The 16486-nt window shown below is 48.1% G+C and overlaps 5 protein-coding genes across 5 annotated transcripts; 1 reads left to right on the plus strand and 4 right to left on the minus strand.

The window, feature by feature from the left end:
* The first annotated feature begins 1815 nt into the window (after positions 1–1815).
* BO83DRAFT_418673 (tannase and feruloyl esterase) lies at positions 1816–3685 on the plus strand. The gene has a single exon (XM_025534831.1). The coding sequence runs from the start codon at positions 1880–1882 to the stop codon at positions 3614–3616; it is 1737 nt and encodes a 578-aa protein (XP_025386131.1). The 5' UTR covers positions 1816–1879; the 3' UTR covers positions 3617–3685.
* Positions 3686–3833: 148 nt separating this feature from the next.
* On the minus strand, positions 3834–6174 carry BO83DRAFT_428874 (alpha-L-arabinofuranosidase; the record flags this gene model as incomplete). Its single annotated transcript, XM_025535424.1, has 9 exons — positions 3834–4223; positions 4289–4795; positions 4843–4982; positions 5033–5065; positions 5115–5191; positions 5237–5320; positions 5366–5864; positions 5913–5928; positions 5977–6174. 9 exons carry the CDS (start codon positions 6172–6174, stop codon positions 3834–3836), a joined length of 1944 nt encoding a protein of 647 aa, XP_025386132.1.
* A 1208-nt stretch (positions 6175–7382) lies between these two features.
* BO83DRAFT_448828 (cytochrome P450) lies at positions 7383–9124 on the minus strand (the record flags this gene model as incomplete). The annotated part of the gene is made up of 2 exons (XM_025536705.1): positions 7383–8767; positions 8823–9124. 2 exons carry the CDS (start codon positions 9122–9124, stop codon positions 7516–7518), a joined length of 1554 nt encoding a protein of 517 aa, XP_025386133.1. The 3' UTR covers positions 7383–7515.
* Positions 9125–11424: 2300 nt separating this feature from the next.
* BO83DRAFT_364625 (alcohol dehydrogenase) lies at positions 11425–12928 on the minus strand (the record flags this gene model as incomplete). Its single annotated transcript, XM_025529630.1, has 6 exons — positions 11425–11785; positions 11838–11893; positions 11963–12329; positions 12408–12610; positions 12684–12718; positions 12785–12928. 6 exons carry the CDS (start codon positions 12926–12928, stop codon positions 11562–11564), a joined length of 1029 nt encoding a protein of 342 aa, XP_025386134.1. The 3' UTR covers positions 11425–11561.
* A 1805-nt stretch (positions 12929–14733) lies between these two features.
* Positions 14734–16218, minus strand: tpcM (methyltransferase tpcM). The gene is made up of 3 exons (XM_025528630.1): positions 15770–16218; positions 15610–15709; positions 14734–15551 (listed from the first exon to the last, which is right to left on the minus strand). The coding sequence occupies exons 1-3, from the start codon at positions 16151–16153 to the stop codon at positions 15106–15108; spliced, it is 930 nt and encodes a 309-aa protein (XP_025386135.1). The 5' UTR covers positions 16154–16218; the 3' UTR covers positions 14734–15105.
* Positions 16219–16486: the final 268 nt, after the last annotated feature.

The following is a 16486-nucleotide window of genomic DNA, read 5'->3' on the forward strand; positions in this document are numbered from 1 at the left end:
ACCAAGAAGAAGCTAAGGCATTTGACCAGCGGTGTCCGCTTTAGGGGCATGGGAAACGTCAACTTTAATCCTTAGAACCGTGTCTAATTTTACTATTGATTGAAAAGATAAAGATTATTCAATCGTGGCCGTCATGCTCAAGATGTTGTTGCGTTGAATTTCGGCTTTACTCGGATGAGTTCCTCTTCACCTTTCGACATCCCGTCGCTTGGCACCCCGTCTCTTGGGAGGAATGGGGCCTCATGCACGGGAACTGTTATCATGTCACTATGCCACGAGGATACCAATCGGTGTCATGGTGTGGATACAAATCCTAGAATGATTTGGAAGACGGGTGACTACATCCCATGTCGGATTTGGCCCTGTCCATGGAGCTGGTGCAACGGGACGAATGCCCACTCAACAAACGTCGTCTCTATGATCTACTATTCAGTATCACTACCACTCCTGCAGGTACCTAATATTGGGCATGAGGTAAAGCGAAATATGGCATCTGATGGGCCTGACGGCAGAAACAGCAAGAGCCCCATCGCCATGTCGGCACGTTATACCCGATCAGGTAACAACCTCGGCTTCTGCTTCGGTTTCAAGACCAGTGCTCGGGATATAATCTCCGTGCCTGCGTGTTTTTCACAAATTTTCAGTCACAAATTTCTGTTCTCCTGAGTGAACTCTGCAAACAGGCTTTCGTCTTGCCAATGTGCTAAGTAATGGCTGTTGATGTTATGGCTAGACCAAATGACGTGGCTACATCAAAGACACAGAAAATTTCTTTCTGTTTTTCTTGGCATCACATTGCCATCGGATATTTTACCCAAACGGTATGGTCAGATAGTCTGTCCCTGGACCCTCGGAGCCTGCGAAAATCCCCAAATCTTATCTCAGTGTATCAAGTGCCATAGTTTTGGTTCGACTGTTCTGCACGCCTCTTGGCACGATTATGAAACCCACTAAAGCCCACCAGGAGGCTTCGATAGTGGCAACACGTAACCTTGCTGCTAAATCTTATTCCGGGGTTCCTCAGGGACCCCCAGGTTAACCAATCACAGTCCGCACATCATGCATCTAGCATGTGCGGCAACCCCCTTGCGTCGTAAGCATCGCCTCCCGCTCCGCTCCCTAACATGCTAGATTAGCCTCAAGGAGCCGCAGCCCTTAGCCAGGGAATAGAGATCCCAGCTCAACCGAACTCATGCGTGTATCTAAAAGAAACATGCGAGATATAGTATACTCGGTTAGGGGGTGTGAAGAAGTGTTTAGGGGAAGGAGATACAGAAAAGAGCAGTACTCCAAAAATGTTCTTGGTATAACAAGTCTACGCCAGAGGCATCCTCACGAATCCACAATCCCAAGATCCCAGCCCTGTGTCCACAGAATCTGTCTGCCTGCTTGGAGAACCAAGGCTCATAGCCCAATCTTAATGGCTTACGTATCCTAGGAAGATGGGGGCCCTGTTGTGTAGTGGAACACTAGGTGAAGGTCCCAAACCCTGCTTGTCTTTAACTGGATTAAGCTTCTCACTCGGGAAGGTGAGGATCGGTCAGGAGATCCGTCCAGGCCTATAGGCTGCTCTCAAAGACCGTGGACCCGATCCTCCTGGCGAGGACCATGAACTCACTAGCGATGCCGGACGTAGAACAAAAAAAGAAGGAGTAAGAACATCTTCAAACCATGGACCATATGGTGTGACGTACATTGGCCCTGGGGTGATGGTCCAGGCTTTGAGGATTTCTGAGTTAAATAGCCTCGCATTGCCACCCGCCGATCTTTTTTCAAACCAAGCTTTTCTCCTTCATTCTCTCTCTTTATCCCACTGTCGTTCATTCTCTCCGAAACGTCCGCGGACTCCGATCCTTTAGTCTTCCTTCTTTTCTAAACGATGCGTCAATACTCGCGCGCCGCCGCGGCGACCGTTGCTCTGGCAGCATCGGCCCGCGCTGCCACCTCGTCTTCCCTTGCCTCCCTCTGTACCGTCTCTCATGTCCAGTCGATTCTCCCTGCCAATGGCACTCTGCTCGGTATTGACATGATCCCCTCCTCCGTCACGGCCAACACTACCACCTCGGACTCGACCGAGTACTGTGCCGTGTCCGTCTCCTACGTCCACAGCGGTACTACCAACGAGATCGTCCTGAACTACGGCTTCCCTAGCCCCGCTGACTTCAAGAACCGCTTCTACGTGGCTGGTGGCTTCGGATACTCCTTGAGCACCTCCTCCACCGGTGGTCTCGAGTACGGCGCTGTCTCCGGTGCCACTTCTGCCGGCTACGGTGCTTTGGACGGCACCACCGTCGACGAGGTTAACCTCTCCGGAAATGGCACCATCAACTGGGACCCGATCTTCATGTTCGCTTACCAGGCCCTGGGTGAGATGACTACCATCGGAAAGCCTCTGACCCGCAGCTTCTACGGCTTGGACAATGACGCCAAGGTCTACACCTACTACGAGGGTTGCTCCGACGGTGGCCGTCAGGGTATGAGTCAGATCCAGCGCTACGGTGACCAGTACGATGGTGCTATCATCGGTGCCCCTGCCTTCCGTTACGGTCAGCAGCAGGTCAACCACCTGTTCCCTAGTGTGGTCGAGCAGACTCTCAACTACTACCCCCCTACCTGCGAGTTGGAGAAGATCGTTAACGCCACTATCTCTGCCTGTGATCCCCTTGATGGACGCACCGACGGTGTCGTCTCCCGTACCGATCTCTGCCAGCTTGAGTTCAACCTGACCTCCATCATCGGTGAGTCCTACTACTGCGCTGCTGAAGTCAGCACCTCTCTCGGCTTCAACTTCGACAAGCGCAGCGATGGTACCTCGACTTCCTACACCCCTGCTCAGTCCGGAAATGTCACCGCCGAAGGTGTTGCCGTGGCTCAGGCTATTTACGACGGTCTGTTCAACTCTGCCGGTGAGCGCGCCTACCTGAACTACCGTATCGGATCTGAATTCTCGGATGGCGCGACCACCTACGACAACACCACCGGTACCTGGGGCGTGGACATCCCCTCCACTGGCGGTGAATTCGTCACCCGTTTCATTGAACTTGTTGAACTCAGCAACCTCGACTCCCTCACCAACGTGACCTACGATACCCTTGTGGACTGGATGAACGTGGCCATGATCCGCTACATGGATACCCTGCAGACTACCCTCCCCGATCTGACCAACTTCAAGGCCGCCGGCGGTAAGGTCATCCACTACCACGGCGAGAATGACCCCAGTGTGCCTACTGCTTCTTCCGTGCACTACTGGCAATCCCTGATGAGCATCATGTACCCCAGCCTCGGATCCTCCAAGGCCATCGAGCAGATGAAGGAGTGGTACCAGCTGTACTTGGTCCCCGGTGCTGCTCACTGCGGTCGCAACACTCTTCAGCCCAACGGTCCCTTCCCCGAGGATAACATGGAGACCATGATCCAGTGGGTTGAGCAGGGTATCCAGCCCACCGGTCTGAACGCCACCGTCGATGCTGGCAAGTACGACGGCGAGGTCCAGTCTCTGTGCCAGTTCCCCAAGCGTCCCATCTGGAAGAGCAACAAGTGGGAGTGTGAGTCCGATGACGAGGGCGCTGACACTTTCTACTACGAATTCCCCGCCTTCAAGCTTCCTGTTTACTAAACTGACAAGTCACTGGTGATTTGTTAGCTTTACTTCATCAGGAGGTGGGAGATGACCGGGGACATTGGGAAAGCCATTTGTATCTAGTATATACTTTACACGAAGATTACTTTTTAATTCAGATTAATACTTCGTTCTGCATCTGGGTCAAGCTCTGCTGCACTTAGAGGGTAGGATAAAAATCGTAGATACCTCCTGCCATACAGCAGTATCACCCTCACGACACCGACAACACAGCAACTCCCCACGGCGGCATATCCACCGAATATGTCCCCCTCGAACTAGTCACATTCTTCACCGTCGGCTGCACAGTAATATTATGCACGTAATTCGTCGCATTCTGCGACGCATACAGCATCTCCACATGCCCAGTTTTCGTATGAGGCACCTTCACCCGAACACTCTGATTCTCGGAGCCGTAATTAGCCAACTTCACAAAATACGTACTATTCGTCCTCGACGCAACCCAGTACAGCGGACCAAACGTGGCAGTTGTATTCACAGGAAGAATCGTATCCCCTCGATTCGTAGAGAACATCCGTTGGACATAGTATGACGTCGACGGAGTCAGAGAGTCGGGACTGGAGTCGAAGCCGAAGAGCGTTGGCTTGATGCTTGTCAGCGAAGGCGACTTACATACAACAATCTTTGGACTGAAAGGGGCAGCCTCACCGACCACTGCGTATACCCGAAATGCTGCAACAGCGGCGCATACGCCGCCATTTTCACAACATCCGAGTTTCTCTCCAAACCAATCATATGCGCCGCTTCACTGCAGCTGCATTGCATAGAGGACCAGAAGATGCCATCTGCCTCGTCGGTATCTCGACACCCGTATTCACCTACCATGATTGGTTGTGTGCGTGGCTGGTTATCCCAGTAGTTGAACATGGCGACAAGGTCATCTGGTTTGCGATAGTAGTGGTAGTCGTATATCAGACCGGGTGGGGGGTCGATCGGGAGACAGAGGAAGTCAATGTTTGATGCGATGAGGGTGATGTTGGGGTAACTGTTACTGATGGCGTTGTAGATCTGGTAGAAGCGATCTGGGTATGTGTCGCATCCGCCGGTGAAGTCGTCTTCGTTGCCGATTTCGATGTAGTTTATTGACCAGGGTTTGCTACGCCCGTTTTGTGCTCGCATGCTTCCGTAGGTAGAGTTGGAGGGTCCGAGGAGGTACTTGATTGTCAGCTTGGGAGGGTAGTGGTGATTTAAGGGAGGCATACCTCGAGCTCGTTCATGATGTCGTCGATGTACGGCTGGAGTTCGTCGCCGGATATGATGCCCCCGTATGATTTGCCGTCCCAGACGGCGAGGATGGGTTCCATGTTCATGTCTTCGCACCACCAGAAATATTCGTCCAGACCTTTATTTCTTAGTACACGCTCGTGGGGGTGAGAGTTGAAAAAGGCTTACCGAGCGCGTCGGTATTGGGGTAGAACCAGTCGCCTATACATCGATTAGTGTTGTCATCCGTGGTGCCGGTGCTGGGGCCTACCCTCTCTCCCGGGACGATCAACAACAGGCCCAATAGTGAGGTTCCACTGCCACCGGCTGTCGATCTGCAGTCCTTCCCTATCCACTTGTTAGGGGATATTCGTAATTAGGGTGGTTACTCACAAATTATTGCCACCTGGAAATCGCAGAAAAGACGGACGAATTTTCTCTAAGAACGTTGCAACATCGTTCCGTAGCCCATTTGACCTGCTATCCATTAGTAGGACATTGATAGCTTAGAGTGAAACATACCTCGACTTATACGTGGGAGGGAATAATTGCACCAGACCAAAATTCAGCGTTCCGCCAGCCATCTTCGATCCATTGAACAGCAGGCGCCACTCATTGTCACCGTCAGAAGATGTGCTGGAACTGAACGAGGTTTGATAATGCGTGAACTTTCCCCAAGAGCTCTTGACGGTAATATTATGCGAAGCATAGATAGTATCATTTGTTGACCCAGCAAGCTGTACCATAATGGTTCCTGAGTAATCACCCATCATCCAGAACTGGCACGAGTACGTGGCGTTCATCACAGGTATACCATTGTACCCTGTATTGGCAAATCCTACAAACCCGTCTGCTTCGAAATCTACAGATACCTGCAAGGAAGAGGTGATGGCACTGCTGACCGGGTTGATCATGTCCTGCATGAGGTCGACATCGCCGATGGCCTTGTATCCGGTTAGCCCGGCATTGTCTCCCTGGAAGCCGTTGTTCTGGAGCAGTTGCCCGTGAATGCCACCATCACCTGAGTATACTTAGCAGTATTCTACCAGGTGAGGTAGTTGGGGAGTACCTGAATGGTCCATTTCCTAGGCGAATGTTACTAATATATTCATTATGCCTCCGTCGAAACCTACCTCAAACATAACCCCATAAAGCAGCGGACTAGACTGATTCCCACCCGACTCCTGAACAGTCAACGTGATAGGCGATGCCACACTCCCGTTCGTACCATTATCCCTTGTGATTAAAACAGGATATTCATAGCTAACCGGCCTCAGCATGTGGAAATACGTCGTGACAGCCACATATAGCCATTTTGCGACCCCTATCATAGTGTCGCAGATTCAGCTTTCCCACCAGTGTACTCATTTAGGCGTGTCTTGTACAGGAAAATGGCAGAACAATAATGCGGGTTCAAGGCTTTGTTGACGGGGTTAGCAGCGTTGCATTGGTGTCCCCGGTCTTCCGTGATGACATCATGAATGTTGATGTACCGCGGTGCGGAATGTCGGATGGATGCGATGAATCTCATACTTCACCCCTAATCATGATGATTCCGATGAATGTGTACAGGTTGTAAGAAGTTCAACTTTATTGTTGGGGTGTAGTCGTCAGGGGTTGCGGGGTGGTCTGCCGCCGGTTCCTGGCACAGCGACTGAATAGATAGATAGATAAATAGATAGATAGATAATGGATTACCCTAATACTAGCACGGCCAGGGCGCTCTTACAGGGCGCCTGCAGCTAAAATGAGTTTTTAAATTACAGAATCAAGTCAAAACAGGACTCTATCCCTCTCTCTATATCATCTCTTATAGTATTATAGTATTACTTAGATATTATTATTTAAATATAAACTATTTTTAATTTTGATTTAATAAATCAGAATACTTATAGCTAAATTCTTATAAATATCTTATGGGTACTAACTACTACGGGGGTAATCCCCTGTGAAATTTATTTAATCTTATCTATATATTTTTCCTATATTTCTTCTACTTCAATTGTGCCATGGCCGCAAATGTTGCTATAGCACCGCAATGCATGTATAGACCACTCGTTTGGGCATTTCCAGCTGCGGTCAATTACGTATCTGATCTGAGAATGCCCCCGAAACATATACACATGCCCTCGAGGCTCATGTAGAACTCGCCTGCGTATGGCATCGTGCTTTACCCTCGCCTCCTCTTTTTGTTTCAAAAAAGTTCCTGAAATTGCTGGATAGCCTTTGACGACGATGCGAGTTGGCATTCCCAGTGTGAGTTTCCACGCACGTAATGGGTCAGTACCCAGAGCTGCCGAGCTGTTGGAAGATGTCTATGTCGTTGTTCGATAAATGTATCTGGTCTGATGGTTCTGCGACCGTCTTTCTCTGGTTTAGTAGCAGGCGGCCCCACAAGCCGATAGTGTAATCGCTCAGATATACGAGTGATATACGAGTGATATCGGCCGATTTCAGCTTTTATATAGTGGGAAATACGCATTTTTGATAATAACTTATAGTAGGGGAAGATGCCGGATGGTACATATAACCTATCCTACATATTTGGTTTTCTAGAGCGGACTGACGAAGATGAAGTTGAACCATCCGTTGAGACGCGGCTCATTCAGTCATCGTTTCCCTTCTCCATAGTTACTTACCCTCCAGCTATAACATTCACTCCCCTACTCCTCCTACACATGCCGTCGATTTTTGATTCCAACCCAGCATTCTATTGGTTTCTTCGAAAATCCTTCATGAGACTCAAGCCTTGGCTGATAAAGTTTGAAGTCGTACCGATGGAACGCCGTGCCAACAATTAATGCCAATTCCATATGAGCAATATTTTGGCCCACGCACGCTCTAGGTCCATATGAGAATGGATTGAAAGAGACTTTTTGGCGCGGGGTTAACTTGAGCCAACGATCCGGCTTGAATTCTTCCACATCTGGCCCCCAGATGTCTGCGTCATGATGAATAGAGTAGCTAGGGACAGAAAGAACAGTACCTTCGGGGAAGTGATGCTCTCCATAGGATACACCATGCGGAGCCGTCACGATGCGCGGAAGTCCGATTGCCGAAGTAGAGTGCAGCCGCATTCCCTCATCAATGCATTGCCTAAGAAACTTCAAGTTCGTGACTTGAGAATGAGCGGCAATCTTTGAGTCTGCGGGAATAGCTGCGTCGAGCTCTGTCTGGAGCCTGGAGACCACGCTTCCGGGCTTAGAACGCTCACCGCTGAGGATCCAGTATATCACAGCACATGCTGTATTGGATACCGTATCGCTGCCTGCAATAAGCTGTGTCAGGGCCTCGGAGACTAACTCAGCACGAGGAATTGGGTTCCCAGAGGAGTCTTTGGCATTGCAAAGCATTTCCAGGATGTAGTTTCTCTTCTTTCCCTCAGAATATCCTTTTTGGGTTGCTTCGAGACGCTTCGCAACGGAATTTTCAGCTATGCCGTGGAGGTCTGCAACAGAGCTCAAGCCTTTGGTGAAGAATGGATCCGGAAGGTATTTTGCAAAAGGCCGTATTTCAGGGAGCAACCCAAGAGTTGAGCTGACTTCTCCTCTTCGATTGAGGGTCTCGGCCCCCGGAACATAGGTTATAGGCTTTCCTGAAAGCGATGCCTCACATTCATCACGGCCACGAGACACCATTCCGAATGGGGCACCAAATGCGAGGTCGCCGATTATGTCGAAAGCCAGAAATGTACACCACGGCATCATATTCATACGCGAGAAGCCGTCTGGTTCTGGATGAGTTGCAATATTGTCTAGTTGGCGGACCCATCGTTCCAGATTTGTGCTCATGTGCGGCTCGAAATCGTGCACAGCACCTGGGGAGAATGCATGGGCGATGATCTTGCGTTTTCTCGTGTGTTCCCCGCGGTGACGGACATTGAAAACTCCAGGGACCCCAGAAACGAAGGCTTCATAAAATTCACTAATAGGGAGTCAGTCGATAGATAAAATATTATAATAAGGCACTTCACACGTACTCTTTTAAGAAGCCGTTTCCGTGTGCATAGACAGTATGCAGCCCTTCAGGCGTAGCAATTGAGACATGGTTAAATCCCACCCGAACTATCTTGCCGTATTTCCGATGAGCTTGGTCAACCCATGCGTATTTCTGACCCTTGCGTGCACCGAGGCCTAGCCAGATGTTGCTAAACTTGCAAATCAATGGCCCGGGGATCTGCTTCAGGTGCTTATAGGTTGTGAAATATGGCACGACCCAATACGATACGGCCCACACAGGTAAGAATATTCCCAGTAAGATGAGATAGTAGAACGGTTCCATTGCGATTGGGTATTGTTGGGACACGATGTGATGGTATTAAGAACTTGGAGATGAGCAGATGAGTACGTGATCCTGACAAAGAAATCAATTCCTCACCTTTGAAATATAATTCAGATCACACCTACAGAAAAATCACACGCGGTACGTGAGCCACAGTTCCGAGTTTCCTTTGAGGTGTACAGGTCCTCTTTCAGTCTCCAACCTTCAGATCAACCAAATTCAAGGATCTATTTAAACAGTTGCAAAGTATCCTTCCATCATGGAGATGCGGATATTCCGATCCCCAGTGTAAAGGCACTCTATATGCCGAAGTCCCGAGCCGCGGTAAGAGTCTTCATCTCACGATGCTTATAGGCGGCGGAAGTTCCGACCGCCTCCCGATAGCGACCAAATTTGAACTAGAGATAACGCTATCTCCACGCTATGTATCCTTGCTATCCCGTCAGCCCGTTCAAGAGTGGGGAGTTAGTTCGCAGGAATGGGGGATTCGGGGAGTACGGTATTGAATGTTGAGATGAGGATGTTTCCCACTCTCGCTTCGGCGTCGGAATACTTCTGTTAACTAGATCTCAGATAACGAAGTCCATGTCGACAGTTGGTTGATAAGAACATGATATAAGCCCGGCTGCTTTTGTAATCAACACTGTGCCGTAGTGTCCTTCGCCTTCTCTGCTGCAACTAACGGCCTTTTAAGATGATATGAAACCTCCTTCTGGTCCGAAGGCATGTAGCGAAAAGTCAAACTATGGGTGGATCGTCATCTTGCGGTCTTATCTGAGACGGTCTGTTCCGCCCTAATAAACGCTTCAAGTGGTTCCTGGACCTGTTTGTTTGGGTTGAACTTACATAATGTAATTTGCAGACTGGATGCATGCTGTGCACCTGGAGTTGAAGCCACCTGGCACATCGTCCAGGAACCAAGCAGGCACCACTAAAGGTTCTCTGGAATTTCACTGAATTCTCGTACGTGATGTGTAGTTTTACGTAGCAAGGTACAGTACTATACAATATGCATTTTACGTGCCCTCAATCGTAGCTTCGTGGTTCAAAGTGTTACTACTATCTTCTTGTCAGGTGAGATAACCCCATAGAAACTCACGCAGTCCAAAACGCCTTCCCATACCAATGTTGGGACTGGGGGGATGGCACCCAAACCTTCGTTAATCGTGGCTTAATGTGGTTTTAAACAAGTCGAGGTACGTATGGACTGGGACTCGGTAACTGTGGCACGCTCAGGAACACGGTGGATGTTGGGGCCCATAGGCAATGGGCAAGGCTAATGCAATGGCTTTCCCAAGGGATTGCTAAGGGGGAGTCAAAACGCTGATCGGAGTTTTTCGACAGCTATGGTCGACTGGTCCACTCTAATCTTGATTTAAGACGCCGGATGTTGCTAGCACTGACTGGCTCCGCCTACGTCTGGGACCCTGCATGCCAAGGTTTCTGTTCTACTTCTGGTCAATTGTAAAGAACCCGATGCAATTTGATTCCATGGCAGGGTGACACTCAGGTAGGATATAGATCCCTGGTCATCTAACTAAGACAGGTAAAGGACTTCTCAGCAGGGTGAGTCATGTTCGGACTCGTAAGAATGTCAAAATGCTAGCCCACTTCTCTAGACTAATGAGAGCTTCCTAAGAAATTTCTTCAGCACTGAAAGGTTGCCATGCCCGGGACAGGGCAGTGCTTGCGTTAGCATCACACGAGTCTTCCCACTTCAGAATCTCTCGTCGTAAGAATGTCTGAGGAAATTCACCTTCAACTAGCAATCGTACCACTGCCGCATCAAAAGCAGGGTAAGGCCTCAGGCGTGGGGGGTTATCGTGCAAGACGATTGCAATCATCGCATCCAGAGGGAAACGAGCCTTTCCAGGATAAAAAAAAGAAAAAAAAAAGAGGAAAAGATAAGAAAAACAAAAGTTAAAAGGAAGAGGGACACCCTGTCAATGCAGAGCTTCACATCGTGAACATCACCTTTGTTGTGCAGCCCAACCCAGATAAGTCATGAGACCACCACGGTTTGGATGCAAAACATGGTTTGAGGATTCAGAGGCATTCCACGATCAATGATGATATATATATCTCTAGCCAATGATCGCCGGCGTATTGAATCCGGTAACATGCCATTCCAGGCTAGCTTCACCTGAAATCCGTTACAGCCGAAATGACGTATAGTGGATTCGACGAGTTGCATTCTCAGATGCCTAGGTCTAAGGTACAATACCAGTAACAGGAATGGGTAGTTTCAAATTCGCAGAGCATCTGCCCTGATTTATTGATTTGATCAAAAGATAATCGTACGCTTCCATACAAGCAAACTAGCATTCTTATCAGAATTGATGCCACAGCGCAATGTGCCACTACTGGAACCAAGAAGTGCTTGTTATTTAAATGTCTCGTTGAAGAACATGACCTTCGACGTAGGTTGCTCATAGCTTTAGAATTTGATCACAGGTCGGAAGCGAATAGTTCTGTCTTCCATCGCATTAAAAGCAGTCGTGATCTCATCGAGAGAATACTCCTTGGTCAAGCATTTCACTCCCTGGTTAATGGCAAAATCGATTGCTTCTTGAGTTTCTGGTGCAAAGCCAGACGACCAGGTTCGCACAGAAACGCCGTACACAATCAATTTAATGAAATCCAGAGATACGCCATCAACAGCTGTTAGTGCATAGTCAGCAGAGGACCTGCTCTATTTTCTGGGGTAACTCACGCGCAATAAGCAGGATGGAGCCTCCGGGACTGACGCCCTGAACAAGTTTCTGGACCCTGTAAATCAGTTAATTCATTGACAAATGTTGGCAATGAACGGATGAGGGATTCAAGATAAATTCATACAGTTCCGGGCGTGCAACAGAATTTATAATCAAGGATGCTCCTCCGTCTTTCTGAAGTTCCTCCACTGGGTCTTCCTTTCGAGAATTGATGAACTGGTGTGCGCCAAGCGATAACGCTGCATCACGTTTGTCTTCCGTCTCTGAAATTGCCACGGTCCGATAACCCATGAGTCGGGCGTATTGGATGGCAAGGTGCCCAAGACCGCCGACACCAGAAATGGCAATTGTGTCGCCTTGGGGAACGTTGCTCTTCCGGATTGCATTGAAAACAGTGATGCCTGCGCAGAGTAGGGGTGCAAAAGAAACTGGATCAACATCCTTTGGGACCGGCACGGCGGCATCTGCCCGTAAGGTACAGTATTCCGAAACTTAATCAGTTAGCTTCGCGTCAGCTGTGCCAGGGACTTAATGGCCACCGATAAAGGTGAGGGGTTTAAGTCACATACAGCCCCCATCACGAGTGACGCCGTTTACCTCTAGGTTTTTACAAACCTGGGGCAAACCCCGCGAGCATGCCTTGCAATTACCGTCGTTACCACCGTGCCATGCTCCACCAGCACGATCCCCAAGCTTCCAGCCCTTGACATTGGCCCCAATGGCGACAACTTCACCAATAACTTCATGGCCAGGAATGATGGGATATTTTGTGCTGTAGGTTTCACCAAAGGTATCTCAGTATCTGAAGCTGCGTAGAGTGGGTTTCCGAATCTGTTTGCACGCACATAAAATCAAAGTCCCCTTTACTAGTAGCCAGATCCTGTGTATCACATTGTGCATCTAATCAGTTTGACTGTACGGAGAAACAAAGCCCCGAGACTCATACGCTATGGCAGACGCCGCAAGCCAAAGACTTGATTAAGATCTCCCCTTCCTTGGGTTGCTTCACCCGAACCTCCTTTAACAGCCATGGAGCCCTTGGTGCGTCAAGGACTACCGCTTTGCAGGTTTGGGGAATGGAAATGCTCATCTTGTCGAGAAGCTGAATATGATATTTGATGTAATAGTACGAGAACGATGAAAAGGAGATTGGGAATCACATTACAGTTGTTGCACTTCCACCGAACCTTAAATAAATCTTCTGTTCAACTTTCAGAGCTTCGCCATTTTGACATCATTGGATCGATGACATCAAAGGGATTCTACAGATCCCCTTAGTGAGAGACGATACAGATTCGAAAATAAGTCAGATAACTATAACACTGTTCCATGGGTTGATCTCCCCTCCAAGTAGAGCCGCCCGTCTTAGTGCGGGTTGCGGGCATCGTGCGGCCCGCACACAACCCGCCGTTGAAGTTTGGAACAGGTTCTTGAAAGAAGAATGCACCTGTAAGCCGACCTGCGAATTGTGACGACTGCGTCTTGATAACTGCCTCTAAGATATAGTATCCCTTACCAATCCTTCTCATCTGGTTTCCGCGATGGGCAGGTCAGGTTCCTGCACACATGCTTGGGAATTTTGGCTAAGGCGGGGCTATACTCAACAATAGGCCGCTGTGTGATCGTATCTGCGGTTGTCACATGCGCAGGTTTCTTTGACAACTTATACAAAGAGGCAAGGAGCTATTGTCTCCTGCCATCCTATAATCAATGTTACGCAGATGATGACCACAGTTCATATACTGCCATTCTCCTGTGCGAAACGAATCTAGTCCGTTAAACCCTTGGATATCCTCCCATTAGTCAAGGTTCCACGATTCTCTCCTTATGTTCCTGCTTATGGTTATGGATGCTACAGCTGAAGTACTATGAGAAGGACATAACGTCCAGAGATATTTGAAGCTCGGTGAGGCAATTATACCACCGGACTAACATGGTCTAATATTCTGACACCTTTGTAGGGAATTCTCATCCATCACAGCTCGTCTAGCAGTCCGACGAATCCGGCTTTACAGTTAACTTCACCACTGCCACGACGTTGTATCCGAATTAATAGAGAAACCCTACAAGACTAAAAAGCTGCAATCATGCGACCATTCTCCTAGAGCACATGTTTGTCGGATTCCGGTGAAAGTGGAGTGTAAGATGAAATTAAACCGCAACATGAGTGCAATAACTACAACTTTATGAGACTTTATATTTGAGATCCCGTAGCTAATGAGAGAGGATCCGCTGCTGGTGCTGGCGACTTAGTGAGATATAGAGGCTCAAGAAGGCTTCCGATGCCCATTATAGTAATGATCACCTGCTTTCCAAGAATTTTCTAGTGTTGACCGTAGTACTGTAACGTATTATATTCCTTATCTACAGACCGATAAAGCACATTTATACCCAGTCTATTACCATATAGTTTAAAATTTAATACTCATGCAGCTGGTCTATCTACTATTAACTAAGCAGAGGGATATCTTCATACTAATCCGCGTGAAGTAGAGATACTGGAACTAGATCTATGTCCTTTCAAAATAATGAACTGAATGTACACTGGTAGCTCTAGTAGATATTCTCATAGCTTATTTTAGTATGTGATATAGACGCGCCCAGTCTTATGTATCATAGCACAAGAAAGTTAGATTACATAGACGAGATCTAAGCCGATGCAGTCCAGGTAAATACACTTGACGGTGCACTATCAGATAGTGGAGCAGTTAGAGAAACAGTATATAATTGAAGTCGCTTCTGTGACCTCTTCTTCTTACTTAGAGGCATAGATCTATAATGGAATGCTTTCTTCACTTCCACTTCATAAATCTGCATAGTTCCCCTTTAGCTTCGGCAGGCAATCCTGACTCGTACTTATCATGAGGTTTAATGTATTTCAAATTGTATCATATCCTCCAAGGCTAACAGTACTAGTATAACCGACTTTGCGAGGTCTCCGACTGAGCCGACGATAAATTGAACCTTTCCCCTTCCATGACCTGCCTATATTTCCAATTGTCAAACTCTTCTCGATATTGTAGCCCGCCGCCCGTCAAATTCGTAGCTTGTGTCACTGGGTGGGAAGTGCCTCCAACACGGTAAACCAGATATGATACCTTTGATAAGATTCAATAAATCGTAATCGATATTAGCGGAAGGGGGCCCTCTGCAAGGAATTCTGGCAGCGGACCTATAACCTATCCTAGAGAACTAGCCACTGACAACCAAGGTCATATCAATCTGGAAACTATGAAGCGACGGTCTGTTCCACCAGGTTAGACAGACCTACCTCCTCTTAAAGAGTAGAATAACAGTGGAGTGGCCCAGTTTGAGTTCTCCACACCAGGTGTTCCCCAGAGCTTTTTCAATTTCAGCGAGAGTGATACTCACGCAGTCCATTTCTGTGCCCGCCTTCTCTGGATGAGCTGCTCTCCATCTTGTGACCATACTTGCAGTGCCTAAGCTATTCCATAATCCTTGCAATGATGTTTCCTTTGAACGAACCAAAAAGTCCTTTCCGTCGGATAGTATCCCATTGCGGTCCCATTCAAGGCGACGACATTCGCTCATCGGGAATGCCGTAACAAAAGGATCCAGGTGCCACGGAAGGACCAAATTATCGTAAAGATCACGCGAGAGCTGATTTGAAGGCAGTTCATAAGGCTTCAAAATATCTTCTTCAAGATGGAAAAGTGCTTTTTGCACTTCAGCCGCGTGAGGTGTTGATGGGTCTGTAGGGTGAGCTTGTTAGCAAGGAAGGACTGAACAAGGAAGTCGGACAATACTGACGGCAGTACAGTGAAGCGCATGTCCAGAGAGCTACAGTGCCTCCTGGATTCACAATCTTTGCAGCAGATACCCAAAACTTCTCCATAGAAAACCAATGTGCCTATAGTTTTGCAGAATGGTGTTTCAGCTCAAGCGGAACGGTGAAGCAGGTAGGACTTACTGCCATTGCCGAAACCAACAAGTCCACACCATTCTCGACATTCTCTAATTGAGAACAATCCTCCGCAGTCGCAACCTGGAATTCAATAGGACTATTCGACCTGGTAACGCCACCTAGACGTTGCGCAGCGTGGATCATTTCTAGCCCGGGATCAATTCCTACTGCGCGTTCAAAATGGGGAGCCAAGTCACGGGTTGCATTTCCTGGTCCGCATCCAACGTCCAGTAGAGTAATGAAACGACCGTTAGACTCTGCATGATAACGGATAATCAAGTCATATAGCTCAGCTGGATAACTCAGACGATTTTCAGCATACTGAGTTGCCTGACCACTAGTGTAACCTCGGAATGTTGGGTCAGATAAACCCACACCCCTATTATTCATCTTCAACAAATGCAGGTACAGAGAAAGGCAATGTTATAGAATTGATCAAACCGTAGTTAATAACTCTTGGTTCAGTGGATCAGCTAGGTCTATCTTATAATTAGGAACTGCGGGGTAAAAGGATGACATTGGACATGAGTTATTGACTATTAGGTAACTAGTTATTGCATGGTGACGCTAAATTCCCGAGGTTGCAGTTCACGAAATCCTTTGGACTAACATCTGATATATGATCAGCAGTACCAGTCAGACAGAATGTACTCCGTAGTTAATCACTATTTATTCAATATTATGAAGTTATTGAGATATTCTAACTCCGGAACCCGTCGGGTT

The sequence above is a fragment of the Aspergillus eucalypticola genome, assembly GCF_003184535.1.
Source record: "Aspergillus eucalypticola CBS 122712 chromosome Unknown BO83scaffold_19, whole genome shotgun sequence".
NCBI lineage: Eukaryota > Fungi > Ascomycota > Eurotiomycetes > Eurotiales > Aspergillaceae > Aspergillus > Aspergillus eucalypticola.